The 15,884-nt window shown below is 45.5% G+C and overlaps 1 protein-coding gene across 1 annotated transcript in view; it reads left to right on the forward strand.

The window, feature by feature from the left end:
• Positions 1–14,676, forward strand: part of LYN (LYN proto-oncogene, Src family tyrosine kinase) — a 51,496-nt gene extending 36,820 nt beyond the window's left edge. Inside the window, exons 11-13 of the mRNA XM_086472544.1 lie at positions 5,771–5,924; positions 8,042–8,173; positions 12,984–14,676. Coding sequence (XP_086328670.1) covers positions 5,771–5,924; positions 8,042–8,173; positions 12,984–13,186 — 489 coding nt within the window. The 3' untranslated portion in view covers positions 13,187–14,676. The remainder of the gene's footprint in view (positions 1–5,770; positions 5,925–8,041; positions 8,174–12,983) is intronic.
• Positions 14,677–15,884: the final 1,208 nt, after the last annotated feature.

Consider the following 15,884-nt stretch of genomic DNA (forward strand, 5'->3'; position numbering starts at 1 on the left):
TAGGCATAACTTTCAAAAAGTGGTCAAAGCTTTGTCATAAAAACAGTCTGTCTTCTTTCCCCTGCAGTGCTGGTACTTTCATTAATTCTTCTATGATCCGCAGCTTCACTGGCAACTCTTCTTTCTGCCTTCTAAGGCCATTAAAATAGTAATAAACTTAGAATAAAATTAATAGAGATTTTTGATGCAATGCTTTAATCCCTCTCTCCCCTCTTTTTTAAGGGGAGAGGGGAAAATCCTAAATCAGAATTCACTTTAACTCATGTCTGGCTTTGGGAGATTTCCACTGTAGTTTCACCATATTCTTGTTCAGGTTTCTTTCATTTTTAATGATAGCCTCTAGTGTTCCAGTGCATAATTACATACATTACTTTAATAATCCTTTTTTCCCCCTGTGGGTCTGCTTTGACCATACAGCTGCTTGACTGGAGCAAGAGGAGTATGTTTTTGCAGCCTTTCCTGACTTCACCTTTGGGATAAGCACTGCTGCAAACTGAAAATTGATATTGCACTAATATATCACTTGAAGATTAAAATGTGACTTTTTCTCAACAGTTTTCAGTTGCCTGATACAAAGGGTCTACACCTTCTTCATAGCCAAATAGTGATGTGAAGCTGAACTCTCTTTTTGAAAACTCTGTGATTAAGAAGTGCGGTTTATCTTATTATGCGCCTGGACACTGTCGAAAGGAACCTGGTTTTGGTTAATCCCAGACCAAAGACAGCCCTGTCCGGGTCGCTAACACATGTCTGCTTCAAACCTTTCAAAACTGCAGACTGGTTTTAGTGAGGCTCTTCCCTAGGAACTGAGAATTACCAGATTTAAGGCAGTGTGAACCTCAGGATATGCTCCATTATTTCCTCTGCTTAAAATCCAGCAGGAGGATGCTCCCTCCCACCCCCAGCGCTTTGCACTTATTCCCAGTCTGGGTTTTGGGCTGCTTTACCTGCTTCGGCAGGAGCATCCCGCCGAGCCCCGGGCCTGAGCTGGTGGGCAGCCAAGAGCAGCTCTGAGGCCACTGCGCCCCAGCTGCCAAGCGAAGGATGAGGGACGTGGCCGGGATGTCCTGCCGATGGCTTCTGCTGCCTGCGGTTTCCCGTGTAGTTTTATAGTATGGATCCTGAAAGGAGAAAAAGGCCACGCCTGCCAACACAAGGGAAACCTTTTGAAAGTCTACCTAAACCGTCTCTAAGTGATCGTTTCTACATGATTTTGGTTTAAAGTAGGGCAGGAGAGGACTGGAGCTATTCTTAGCCTAGTTGTTGCTCAATATTTTGGAAATTGTAGGTCATGCCCTTTTGGTTCTTTCCCAGAGTTGACTTCATTTGTAACCAAATAAAAACGAGGCTCAACTTCAAATATCGATTCATCACTTCCCTTTTTTTCCCCCACTTTTCTTGCCTGCTTTGCAGGCGAGTGAGGATGTGTGAGTTTGGATTTACCAACAGTTTTCAGGTGTCTCACAAACCACTTGCATCCACTTCAACTGCCCTAACCCAGTTCTTTCCCTTTTCCATCCTGTGTTCTTACCCCTTGGTCGTTCACGCAGGCGTCCTGGGCCCTTTCAGTGGCGACTGAAGGAAAGGCAGGCGTTTAAAAACTTCTCTGTAGCATTTGTACTGTAGGCTTCTCCATCTGTTTAATGGGAACATTTTTCTTGGTCTTGTATTTATACTTACTATTTGTAGCACTTTTTGTGGGTGGGCTTTTCTGATTTTTGTCATATTGGGGTATTTTTTAATATTTTGTAAATTGACTTTATCATTTTGAAATGTTTCTGAGCAGTTACGATTTAGCCAAATTTTTCTCATCGGGCACCGTCTTGGCGATAAGCGTGATTTGCCCTTGCACTTATAATTGCTTTTTCATGGTGTGGTTGTTCCTGAGAACTTTTTCCCATGATGTCAGCCCTCCAGGTTGTGTAAAACTTGCTTTCCTGATAAAAAACAACTTCATATTTTGCCATTCTTTCATTCCCATTCATTTGCATTCCACTCTGTTTCATGATTCCTGTCATTTAATTTTTCTTCTCAACGTGATATTGTATGTTCTCAGCATGATGTAAGAACATCCTATCAGGCTGACCTTACGCAAACCCTTCTGGCCTCTTTAGTATTCCACATTTTTACATACAGCCTGGAAATGCACAAGCAGAGTCTGTTACGTGTGTTGCTGTAACCTGCTCTGCATGAAGAAATAACATTGCAAACTATAAAATGTGGCTTGTTTGAAATAACTCTTGCAAAAGAGGATCAGAGACCTTGGAATGGAAGTTGAAATCACGTCTTTGAGTTGAAAAATGCAGCTATGAAGGAATCCAGAGGTTCTCTGGTTTTGTAGTAAAAAAAAAAAAAAACCCAAAGCAAAACAAAATAAAAGCTGAGTTTCACCTTCTGAACAAAAGAAAAGCGCAGAACTGCCCGTCCCTCTACGTGGTGTTCAACATCAGCCGTGATGTTTCACCAAGGAAGTCTATGACTGGTGACCAAGTGCTTTTGCTTTTCAGAAGGTGTAGCCCTTCTGCGAGAGCAGCGTCCTCTCCTGAAACGCTGGTTTATTCGCTTCTCCCCTCTGCTTCAAAGTCCTCTGCTGCTTTTGCTGCTTTCTCCAAACACCTTCAGAAAGTGCAAAAAATGGGGCAGAAAGCAGGGAAGGCATGTTTTCAAAGCAACGCTGTTTGCCCCGTGCTTTTGTTACCATTTTCTTTCAGGAGCTTGAAAAAATTTCATACCTATTTGTGAGATGACCCACAAGTGTCCGGAAAGTTAAGTCATTGCCCTGTTTTACAAGTCGAAAGAGCAGCAGCAGAGAGGAAAGAGCGCTGCCGGCCGAAGTCACGCCCCAAAGGGGTGACAGAGCTGTCTGCAGAACTGCGGCTCCGAGTCATTCATTCACGGCGTGACTTTTCGCTGAAGCTTTGCAGTACCGAGGCTGTCTTGTGGAGTGATTTATTTCTTCCAGAAGACTTTTCTTCCATTCTTATGCTGGGTCCGTAGTTCCTAGCGTTTATAGGGATTTGTTGGTTGGTTGTTTTATAAAGGAACTAACTTGGGTGTTTCTAGAAGCGTGTCGGTAGCTCATTAAAGGTGAGGGGGAAACTGCTTCCCTCTTGATAGTAACACTTGTGTAGGCAGAATCCTCTCTTAAACGCCACAAAACATATTGCAGAAGCCCAAATCAGCTTTTCCATCCTGCTCCTGAGTAGTAGTTACATGTAGCCGAACAGTCTTGACAGGTACCAATGATCATTAAAAGAGGGGGGAAAAGGCTTTCATTTTCTTTTGTTCCTACGAATTTCTCTACCTTTAACATATCATTTGGCAATGAAAACCCAACAATTATCATAAAGAGTTATCACACGGGCTCTGGCGCCCATTCCCTTGATCAAAAAATCCTCTTTTTTTTTTTCTTTTCCCACAACCCAAGGTTTACCGTGACCAGATGTGTGAATCCAGTTGTGCAGTTGCTGTGTTTCCCCTCCTTCTCCCATTCAAAATTCCTTGCCCATTATTCTTTTCCTGCTTGGGAATTTTTTGCATGCCCAAATGCTTGCACATACGTGGCTTCTTTGGATTTCTCTGATTCACTGCAGTCAAAACCATTGTCCTGGAATTTCATGGAAATGTAGTTTGTATTTGCTGAAAACATAATGGATCATTTGATGTCACATTCTTTGTTTGTGACTAATCAGATGATGACTTCAGTGAGTCTGGCACAAATAAGAGGAAATAAAATAGCCTTTCCAATGGCTTTGCTTTGCTTGGTTGGGCTTGGAAACTAAATATTGCCATCACGACTGTCTCTTTCGTGAAATGGTTCTTCATTCCCCAGCCAGCAGTTCGCCCAAATGTTAAATTGGTGCAGGGGAGCAGAAGGCAAGTTGATTCCTTTGTGATGGCTGATGTATTTTCGGTGATGTTAGTGGACCTGCCTACATTTTGGCCACATCTGCCAAGCTGGCCAGTCCAATCTCAGCATTGATCTTACAGCAGAACCTTCTCTTTCGTCTCTCATTCCCCCCCAAACCCAAGTTTGATTAGCGCCTGCTCTGCCTCTCTCTCCTCCCCAAACCCAAGTTTGGGCATGCAAAAAACCCAAGTCTGGGGAGGACAGAGAGGCAGAGCAGGCTCTAATCAAATGCTACTCTTCTATTTTGTCTGAAAGTCTCTAGTAAAACTCTCTGTGGAAGTTGTTCACTAGTAGCTGCTTCCTTCATTATAAAACATCTTCCTTATCGATAGAAAATGTGAAATGCAGGTGTTCTTCAGTCTCTTCACCGTCGGATTTTCTTTCTGGTTTAGTGTGAGAACCCCCATGCGTCATACAAGGGCAATGTGACACTGCTCTGAAGCATGTACCGGTTTGTAAGAAGAGGTTTGCAGTGGAAGGAGGTGGGAGGGCAAGTGGCTCTATTTTTCCATTGCCTCAACCAAAAAAGAGGAACGAAGACGTGCGGTTTTGTTTTGTAAGTGGTGGCAGCGTGTGCCCTCGGGGACGTCTTAAAAAATGGAGAAGCAGAAGCGATGTTAATGTTTCCTTCAAATCTGGTCAGGTGCTCCTGCCTGCTTTGCTGCACGGCCGAAACGAGCACCTCCAGCGCCGAGAAGGGATCCGTGTGCTTGTCTTCTCCTGAGGAGGAGAGGAAAAAGCCCATGGGTGAGTGAGCTGGGGACTGGCACCAGAGGAGGCACCGTACCGGTCACTGCCGCTGCACTGGCAACCCCGAGAGCCTGCGCGCTCCCCGGGCCGTGGGGCCGAAAGCGAGCCGTCGGGCATCCGCCCGCGGACATCCCGGAGAGGGACCTGCCGGCCTGTGGGCCCTGCTGGGAACGGCCCCTCACCAGGTCTCGCAGGGAAGAGGAAAGCACTGCGTTTATTTTTCAGTTTTCCTAGCTCCCCTCAAACTTTTGGACAGAATGTGATCTGCACATTGGTTTTATTGCTCTGAGTTTAGAAACTACTCATTTCAATTTCTTTTTTTTTCTGAAAGGTAAAATGTTTTTCTTCAGGGGGAGGAAAAAAAAAAAAGGTAGTCTGGGCAAATACTGAAAAAAATCATCCCCAGCGCATATTTTGAAGTCATTAATCATCTTTAATTTGGTTTGGAAATGAATTTGGGCTGCTGAAATACAAATTAAAATTACTTATGATAGTATCTGAGAACTGGCTGATGCCAAACACTCCTCATGTATGAACAGGTACATGTTGTTGCAGAAGAAAATAAAGGCAGAGTTGTTCTCCTTATCTTAGTAATTGTTTCCTGATTATCCAGGCCTATACTGGGTAGATAGAAAGTTGTTGGTTTTTTTTTTTACTCTATCATCTGCACTGTTGCTTCATCAATCCTTAAAAGAACATCTGTATCTTGTTTAATTTATTAATTCCTTCCATTTTCTTAGTATTTGGAAAATAAACTGTTTAATAATTTGGGGAAGAGAATATTTTAGTAGAAACCTTAGGAACATTCTATTCAAGATTTTGTTTCAGGAAAAGTCTCTGTTACATATCTCTAATCCTGGCAGCTGTTAGTCACCCAAACAATTCTTTTGAAGCTGCTACTGTCAGTATGGTTCTGCAGGACCAGGTCTACACAGAGGTTTTCCGTGGCACTCGCCCTTTCCTTGCCTCCATCTACCCAGTGGTCCGAAGATACTGGCAATGAATGAATGGATGTGGCTTTGCTGGTGCCTTGAAAGAACAGAGAGGTCAGACCTGCTGATGGTGTTGTGTGGTGTTGAAATCTCAAAATAGTTGTTGCTTTGGTTACAGATCGCAGAAGGGATGGCATACATAGAAAGAAAAAATTATATCCATCGAGATTTGAGAGCAGCGAATGTTCTGGTTTCGGACTTACTGATGTGCAAAATTGCTGATTTTGGACTAGCGAGAGTCATCGAAGACAACGAATATACAGCAAGGGAAGGTCGGTATTTCTGCGTTTGCCCTTAACACGTCACAGCCTTCAATGCCGTATGCACCTCCTTCCATGTAGGGGAAGGAAGGAGCCCGAGGGGTTGGAGCTGCTGGTAACAAGAAAACCTCTAGCAGAACTGGTCATCTGTGGAAGCTGCTTTAGGAACGGTGGCATTGATTGGCATGTTCATGGCCATGAGCGGATCGAGGGCAGCCCTGCCAAGAAGGGCTTGGGGGTGCTGGGGGACAAAAGCTGGACCTGAGCTGGCAACGTGCGCTCGCAGCCCCAAAGGCCAATGGCCTCCTGGGCTGCATCCAGAGCAGCGGGGCAGCAGGTCGAGGGAGGGGATTCTGCCCCTCTGCTCCGCTCGGGTGAGACCCCCCTGCAGCGCTGCGTCCTGCTCTGGGGGACCCAGCACAAGACAGACACGGACCTGCTCGAGCGGGGCCAGAGGAGGCCACAAAGATGCTCAGGGGCTGGAGCAGCTCCCTGTGAGGACAGGCTGGGGGAGTTGGGGTGGTTCAGCCTGGGAAAGAGAAGGCTCCGGGGAGACCTTAGAGCGGCCTTCAGTGCTGAAAGGGGGCTGCAGGGAAGGGGGGGGGACTCTTGATCAGGGGTGTGGTGACAGGACGAGGGGTGACGTTTTCAAACTGCAAGAGGGGAGATTGAGATGAGATCTGAGGCAGAAATTCTTCCCTGTGAGGGCGGTGAGGCCCTGGCACAGGCTGCCCAGAGCAGCTGTGGCTGCCCCCTCCCTGGCAGTGCTCAAGGCCAGGCTGGATGGGGCTGGGAGCAACCTGGTCTGGTGGGAGGTGTCCCTGTCCGTGGCAGGGGGTCGCACTGGGTGAGCTTTAAGGTCCCTTCCAGCCCAAACCGTTCTGTGACTCAGCAGCATTGCTGCCACGTGTAGGGACACAGGAGGGCTGGGTCATGTCCCAGTTCAGCACAGGGGTGGGAGGTGACATCACAGTGGGGTCAGGACTGGCAAGGGGGAAATAGTCCTGTAAAAGATATTTGCCTGGTTTTGCCATGTATGTTTGCTAATGTTGTCGAGGATCCTTTCCAGAAGTGCGCAGTCCATTTGCCGCAGTGAAAAGGTTTTATTTCCATGCAGGATTGCATTAGGGTGACTTCCCTGAGCAGGTTCGTTGCCCTTGCATTTTGAAGACAGCACATTGTATTTTCACACAGTCTGGATGGAAACTGTGGTAACATGGGACAGGAGTGGCAGAACTAAGAGAAGAGAAGAATGCACTGCAGTTGAGATTAGAGGATGCTGAGCTGTTCAGCAGTCACTGGGTAATAGTAATTCCACAGATCAGAAGGAAGGGTCTGATGAAGCAGTTTGCAGAGGTACAGAACCCATACCTGTGGGGTTCAGCTAGCTCTGGACATGGTATATTGGTTAAACAAACTTTCAGGTTACAAATTCTTTATGCTGAGTTTCTTTGATGTGTTTGCTGCCATTCAGAAAAGTTCCCTAGCTTACCTGGGACTTTGTGCCAGAAAGACAGAGCAGGCTAAATAGAGAGAATCTGCTTGTGTTACTCTTCGCTGTCTTAAGAGTAATAGTCCCCAGCAAAGGCTGCCTGAACTTTTCTTATTTAACTGGAAGGAGTTTGCTTTTATAGGGGATTTTCTGGAATCAGTTAATGAGCCATGAAAGACAGTATTTTATTTTAAGATATGACTTTTAAAGATGCGGCTTTCTACTGCTTTTGCTTCTATGCCTGAATGTGAAAGTCCTTAAAGTGCGCGTTGAAGCTCGACTGAGTTTCTTTAAAACAGGCAAAGTTAGTTGTGATGTTCCAGGTGATGGGAACTGTAAGATTGTTGCCTGACACTGGGCAGAAGGGAAGGCCGTGATTTTAGCAAAAATTCGCCATACCTCGGAGTGAAAAGGCGCAATGTAAATGTTGGCATCTTGGTCGCATCTCTGTCACGGGACGTGCCGTGCGGCAACACACACCCTGCAGCACATCCCTGCTGGTGGCTCTCGGGCAGAAGGAGCTCCTGGTAACTCTGCTAATTTAGGGATATCGCAAGCAAGTCTTTTAAGACCTTTTAGTGACTTAATACTGAGTTTAAATTTGCCTTTGACTGACCGAGACTGTACTTTTTTTTAGGTGCAAAATTCCCTATTAAATGGACAGCACCAGAGGCAATTAACTACGGATCGTTCACTATTAAATCTGACGTGTGGTCATTCGGGATCCTCCTGTATGAAATTGTTACATATGGCAAGATTCCTTATCCAGGTACGGGCGTGTGTTTATAGCGTTTCTCTGTGTTTATACTTTGGTGTTAGAAAGCAAAGCAAATAGGCAGGGAAAGAGCTGGCATCTGATGGCAGCGACAGCAGCGATTTGGAAAATGCCTTGCAGGTGATATTACTGCTCTGAAAACTTCCAGTCACCGTATGTGTAAGCCACGTGCCTCTCCAGGGTAAATTTTAGCAAAGAGACTGATGGCATCATGAGCACGTAGGCATTTTTATATATTGAAAAGGTGTTAGGACTGCAGCAAATGCTGCCTTGTCGCAGAGCCTGGTCCCAGGGCCAGGACGCCGCGCGACAAGCTCCAATGGTGCTCTGCCAGCTGCTGGGGGGGGGGAATATCGTAAGATGTGAAAGTACTAAGAAAGCATGTTTTCACAAGCAAATAGGCTGTAATAATTTGTCAGTGTTAGCTAATCTAAAGCAACATGAAAGCAGACCCTAAAGCAGCGTTGATGGTACCACCGGGGATATTTACTCTTCGTTGTTCCTGGTGAGCGACACAGAGTAAATCAATGGGGTTGCATTAGGTTGCTGAAATGGTTACGTGCTTTGTGTTTCATTTTTCTTTCTGTTAAACAAAATATGTAATAATATTTCCAGCAGACGGAGACGGCTTGTACGAAGGGTATTTTTATGCACACAAAATTGTCACATCTCGGGCATAGCTGATTAACTCCGGGCAGCAGCCTGCATTCACTTAAACTTAATGAGGGTATGGAAAATTGACCTAAATTCTCTTATCTTGTGGGCAAATGGGGACAGTAAGGCCATGTTCACCTGTACTGCACATCTCATATCGAGTAACTTCTGAGAAGAATCCTTAGGATCCCACAGTCTACAGGCAGTAAAACCAGAGCAGATATCTCATCCAAAGGCAACGTTTTCCCAGCGCTTCCAGGGCAGCAGATCTTGCTGTTTAAACAGTGAAAACATTTTCACCACCACTTCGTGAGCAGCTGGAATTCTGCATCCTGAACTGCCAGAGAGAGCAAAGGGGCAGACCTGAGCCCCTGAAATGACAGCAGGGGCACCCCTGGGCACCTCTGGGCACAGGGAGAGCAGACGTCCCGCCCGACTCAGGCAGCAGGAAGGAGGGATGGTGGCCACCTTTGTGCTGTGTTGTGGAAGCACATATCAACTTCCAGTACGAGAGGTAGCGCCAAACCAGACACTCTCACTGCTCGGTAAGGCTCCAGTCCAGGAAAGCACTTAAGCTCCAGGGTAGCCCCCTTAAACTTCAAGAGCTGCTAGGGCTGCTTGCACAGCCGAGTGTTTACGCACACGCTGCGGGCTGGTCTTTAGGTAAGGGCTATAAAGTGTGTGAGTGAGCAGCAGGTCCTCCCAAAGCTGTTCCAACCCCTGCTCATGTCCCTGGGAAGGAGCAGCTGGGAGTTGTACGCAGCCAAGGAACGAGTGGTTCTGCCCCCAGGCGGGGTAGTTTTTGTCCCCGGCAGCACATGCCTGTGTAGCTGGAGTTGCCTACGCTGAGCTGGGCTCACAAGGACAGTTCTGGATGCGCTGAAAATTGGCCTTCCTTGAGCAAACCTACGAGCTCACCTGGAACCCAGCAGTACAAAAATACAAAACCAAATCCAACACTTAATCCTGCAGCTAAGTTTGCGCTCTCTTTACCTCTGTAAGACATACAAATTATTTTTTTTAAGAACAAAATCAATCTGTACAGCAGACACGGTACTGCTGTACTGCTATGGGAAAATATCTCTTCTAGGGGAAGTCTGGGCAATACCTTTTTTAAATACAGGAGCATTTTTTTGAGCATCATCAAGAGGCCATGCTCTGTGCCAACCAGCAATTAGGAGCAGAACCCTCTTGACTGCAAACTGGAAGATTTTAATAGTTTGCAGGCATTGCTTGCGCTAAACTGGAAGAGGGATATATGTCTGTTTTAAACAGAAGTATAAATTGAAATCGCTTATTAGACTGAGAGGTGATACTGAAGAATCAGGAGGACAGCAAAATAAATAGGGGACGAATTTACATGAAGAGATGCGACAGGTTTGGGCAAATTACCCCAGCACGGCCAGAGTAACCTGGTGGTAGGTTGTAACCAGCAGCCACTGGAGAGAAACAATGAATTGATTTTTCAGTTCGAATGGGAATGCTTCAGGATTCTATTTTCAGTTATTAACCAGCTCCAGCAACTAGAGAACGTTCAGCATAAAGCTGCATATGAAACCGTTTGAGTTGAAACTGGCAAGTAGTTAATACCTGCGAAGAAAATCTGGGCAGGCAACTTGGTTGCAGCCAGGAAACTGGGAGCTTTTGTGATCTTTGTTCTTAAATTCCAACAGCTGTTTCTCTTCCTAAGAAACTCAAAGCAATTAGTGGGACTGTAGTTTCAGGAACTACCTCTGAAATATGAAACAAGTATCTGATTCTCTGGACAAATTGCTTGTTAAAACTAATTCCTAAGTGATTATATAGTACGTTGAATACGGGCAACATCCAGATGTGCATTCCAGTTATGTCTGCTCTCTTCACAAGAAATGCCACTTCCTCCATACCGCTATGACCCCATCATTTCCCAGGCTCTAATGTAAGAAAATATGTCTTTATCTGTGAAGCTTAACGGGTACCACAGCATCAATTAACAGCCGGGTACCAAACCTTTAGAGCTAATGTCCTTTGCTAGCGTTTAAGAGGGTGTGAGTGTAACAAATATGCCTGTGGGCTGTAGTTCTTTTACTGATTTGGATGTAGTTTTGATGAGACAAGAAATTCTCTAGCCACAAAAAATAATTTAAAAAAAGGCAAAGTTAAACAAGTAGCTATTTTGAGAACACTGCTTGGACTGTGGGGCTGACAGATAAACCTTCTTGTTTTAAATAAAACCCAAACATATGCAAGTATGTCCATGACATATTTACTATGGAATACTGATAAAAGTCTTTTCGTTGTTGTCTTGTGAACTTAAATGGTTATTTAATAGCTAGTTTTCCTGCAGGCTGGCTGAACCACAGGCTTTGTCCTTGGCATTCAGAACATAACAATCAATCCTGCAGGCACTAGAGCGAAGCGCAAGCCTATAGAGCACTTAAACCCACAGAACCGGCCCCATTCTGCACAAAAGCCCAGCAGCAGCACACAGTTAACGAAGAGTTTGCATAGTATGAGGAACTATTTTACTGCAGACATTATATGCCAGCCGTATCTTTAAGCTCAAGCACTCGGATCACTGTTCTCTGTAAAATGCTTTATGGACTTTCTTCCTGTATTTATTTTGCCTTTATATAGCCGTAATTCTTTATTCTGTGGCAACATGCCATTCCACTACTACTTTCAAAATACGTTTTTTTTCTAGACATGTGTGCAGTATTAGCTCGGGAAAGCTTCATTCCTCCTTCCAAAGAGGAACTGAAAATAGAAAAGCTGTGCCCAAAGCGAGCACTCTGATCCAGACCAGGCCACGTGGCTGATGGTATTTCTAGAGCAGGTTAAAGCCAAAAGTCTTGACCTGAAGCCAACTATATGAACTATAGTTATCTTGAATCATCAAAGCGGATAAAGTTGTCATTTGGTGGTAATTCAAATGTGGCCTTACCTGCCAAGTGGCTTAAAATGTAGCTTTAGGGGTCAGATAACACGGACAAAGATGGGCGCAGGCGGCAGCACCAGAGCTGTGCGGGGAGCACGACCCCTGCATCTCCACTGCCCACCAAGGGAAAGCCTTCACTGGTGGTGGCAAACCTCGAGGCTGAAGCACAGGTGCTTCCTGCACGCCCAGCCAGCAGCAGCATTCACTGGAGTGCAGAGAGCTCCTTGGAGTCCCTGTCCTGGAGAAGGCCATCCTGGCACAATTACTCCACCGGGGTGCCTACGATTCGCAGAGGAAGGGCCAAGCTGAAAGGCAGGCTCCTGGGTAGGAAGCGGTGAGGCTTTTTGTTGGCCCGGCGTAGCTGACCTCCTGAGAGTAGGTGGCGAAGAGGTTCTGTGAACCCACCTTGCAAGGATTTAAAAAAAGGAGGGGGAAAAGAGGAGGAGGAGGAGGAGGATCGAGTCCAGGGCAAGCCTGTCTCGCGTGGTGTTAGTTGGCACGTGAGGCTCAGGATGCACTTCTGGCAGCTACAGTTCTTGTCTGCTGAAAGAAAACCGTAACAGGGGAACAAAGCAAAGCTCAGCACCGCTGGCAAGAGGGTTTTGTACGATAGGAACAGGATGAGGAAGAAGGGAGGGGAAATTGCCTGTTGCAAGTTACGATCCCACGAGCGACTACATCCAGTGTCTTGCCATCAGCAGCACTTAGATGAAAGCTGGTGTAGAAGAACTTCTGGCAGTGTGTTACTGTGTTGGGCAGGGTGACTGGCAGGGTGGTCAAGGAGGTGGGCTGCTCTCCATCTCGGTGTGGAGGGGGTCTACAGCAAGCCGGTTAGAAGTTCTGCAGCTCAAGACAAAGGCTGATGCCAGGGTGGGCTTTTGCTATGCATCTCCCCACCGCAGGGAGCCGAACAAACAGTGGCAGGACTGGTTGGAGGAACAGAGCTGGTTCTGGAGACAAGACTTACCATCTCTCTTTAGATGTGGCGCTAAAGAGGTCGCTGCGCTCAACTGGGGAAACGGAAATCCTCCCCCTGGGATTTTCGGAGCAGGTCCCTCGGTGCTGGTGCACACCTTGACCTGGTTTATTGAACTCACGTTAGTAGCCACCTTTAATGAGTAGCAATAGGCTGTATTATTGGGTGAAGATCTTTAGAGTGAAGTAAATAAAACAGAAAAGTCATTTCTTTAGGGACTGAGATTGTTTCATCGTAACTTTCTTTTGTTGTTGAAGGTATGAGCAATTCAGATGTGATGGTTGCTCTTCAGCGTGGGTACCGAATGCCGCGCATGGAAACCTGCCCCGCTGAGCTGTACGATATCATGAAAACATGCTGGAAAGACAAAGCAGAAGAGAGGCCAACGTTTGATTATCTACAGAGCGTGCTTGATGACTTCTACACAGCCACAGAAGGGCAGTATCAACAACAGCCATAGAACAAAGAACACTTTTTCTATTGACGTGGATCACTGGCACAGACTATTATTTGGACAGACTGCTCAAACCAATTGCTTCGTGAGTTTGGATGTCTTAACCGCGCGTGGAAGCTGAAATGCTGAAGGAAAGAGTAATTCTGCAGAGAAATAATGATGTTTTTATTTGGTTAAAACAGTTCCTCTAAAGCTTGGAGTTCTCTTTAAATGCTCTGTGTTTGGCATCTGCAGAAAGACCCCGAAGCGAGCAGGCCTTTTGGGGTGGGGAGGGAGGAGGAAGGAAAGCGATCATGCACTGGGACCGTTTGACCCCACCTCCTTAGGCTCTGAGTCACGCCATACGTTGCAAGGAGACCTTGATAAACGGGGCAAGAAGATGCCTGAACAGCTGTTTTCAAACGAAAAAGTCACGAAGGAGAACTTAGGGATTTACAGCATGGTGATGTTCTTCAAACATCTTTTTTGAAATTCAGCCTATTGTGAAAATTATTTTTATATCCTTGTTAGGGTTGTTATTTCGCATTAGTATCCGGAGTACTGTCAGCTCTTGCAAGACTTTCTAAATAGTATCATGGTCTCCTTGAAGGAAGGGCTCTGTACGTAACTCTTTACACTGAAGATGATCCCGTTTTCCTGCTGTGTAACTCATACTAAACGTAAAAGCATTTTCAAAGCGTCACGCAGCCATCGCAGATGGAGAAGTGCAATAGGAAGAGACGTGATGGCAGCAGCGGCAGCTCACCTGGCTCTGTGTTCAACCTCTGGTTTCCCATAAGGCTCATGTCAGCCCCTGAAGTCCCTGGGAAAGCACAGGATGGTGAAGGAAGTTAACACTTTCATTGCAGTCCCTGAGACTGTAACCAGGGAAAATATTTTAAACTTCATTTTTAATCCTCTGTGATTATTCAAGAATATTCCTTACGTTTTTGCTGCTTTAATCAACTAATATCAAACCTGTCTTAAAGCTAAAACTGGCTCTAGCGCTATCAAAAATGGAAAAAATTGTGGAAATATGGACAAGGACACCAAGTTACATTGCAGTGGCACTATGGCTTTGTTGCTCAGTCTATAAATCTAAAGCAGAAAAGCAAATGCACTTTGCTAAGCTCTACATAGAGCATTGTTCTATCAAATCATCTACCAATCCAGCTGAGCTAGTGCAACTGCAATGTAACTACAGCACGGATTATTAGTTTTGGTTGGTTTTTTCTTCCCCAAAGCAACACCGGTTCTTACAAGTGAAACCCAGTACATCTTTCCACACACACACACACACACCCCCCCACCCCCCAATTATTTAGGCAAACGGTACTTTGCAGAAGCTTAAAAAACCCTTTTGATAAAGCTCCAGCGTGGCTGCAGTTGAAGTTCAGCAGCATGAATATTCATTGCTTTTCTTGTCCATCGGCTTCCTTCAGACAAACTGTGCAGTTTAAGCAGAATACCAGTTAAATATGTAAATAGTTTCTATCGTATGGTGATTTTTAATTTTAATAAACACTTAATCTGAAGCAATTTGTACGGTGGTAATTTGAGACAGAACAAATGGCTGATGTTCTGTCCAGAGTGGCAGCGTCACGTGGAACAGGGGAACATCTGTTCATCACCACTAACAAGATGAACGTCGCTTCCTTCAGCTTCGAGAAGATGAGAAGGCCCAAACCAGCCCTTTCTGCACCCTCGTTGGGGTTTCTTCCAAAAGCCTTTAATGTAAGAGCAACGCTTTGTAAAACATTACAGTTAAGAATTGGTCAGCACTTCATTTTATCTTAAGGAAAAAAAAAAAAAAGCTTAAGCTAATGTAACCTTGTCTGTCAAACCTTTTCCTGTCGCCAACCAAAGAGCTCTGGGAAGCAGGAGGGGACACGGAAACAGGAGCTGCTCAGGGAGTAAGATGTTACGGTTAGTGTTACACAAACTTGCTAACAGACACTCTCAGACAAGTGCCAGCCTGTCAAGGTGTAGCACCAGCCCGTTTGAGATGGCGTTCCAGCATTAGCCTGCTCTGATGATGTATTTTTTTTAACCTCTGTTTGACTGTTGCTGGTCTTAGAGCAATTTGTACATAACAACTTTCTCATTCAAGACTTCAACACTCAGTGTATAGTATCACTACACCAAAATATTTTTAATAGCTGGAATAGTTTGTGTGGGAGTAGAATAATATTTTTAGAAATCCTGCCCTGTAGGGGTTATAGGCCTTTAGAAGTACTGGAGCCAGATAGCCCCCATTTACCAGAAACTCTTCAAAACTGGCTCAAGTGCTATGTCTCCAGCCTGGTTCCAGGCACATCAGGGATTAACTTATCCCCACGTGCACAGGCTGACCCCAGACTGAGCAGCCCTGGCAAGAGCAGGTCCGGCAGAGCGGGGCAGGTCTGGGTGTCATGCAGGGAGGGCGAGGTCCTTGCGCTGAACTGGGTCCCCTTCCGCCATGAGAAAGGCCGACTGAAATGGCTCTGAGAAGCTCTCTCGAATGCTGTCATGCTCCAGGCTTTCTTCCTTGAGTTACTAAAGGTAAGTAATATAATCAGGACTGTGATTCTTTCAACTCAGGACCGTCATCTGTCAATCACTATGATCATTTGGCCTCTTAAGTTTATGACCTTCCCTTACCTTGGTTTCACTGATTTTCTCAGCTTTATAAAATGAACAGTCAGAGCTTAATTTAGCAATGGAAAATTTTATTATAAATAATTTT

This window comes from Leptosomus discolor, chromosome 13, assembly GCF_034619465.1.
Source record: "Leptosomus discolor isolate bLepDis1 chromosome 13, bLepDis1.hap2, whole genome shotgun sequence".
NCBI classification, from domain to species: Eukaryota; Metazoa; Chordata; class Aves; order Leptosomiformes; family Leptosomidae; genus Leptosomus; species Leptosomus discolor.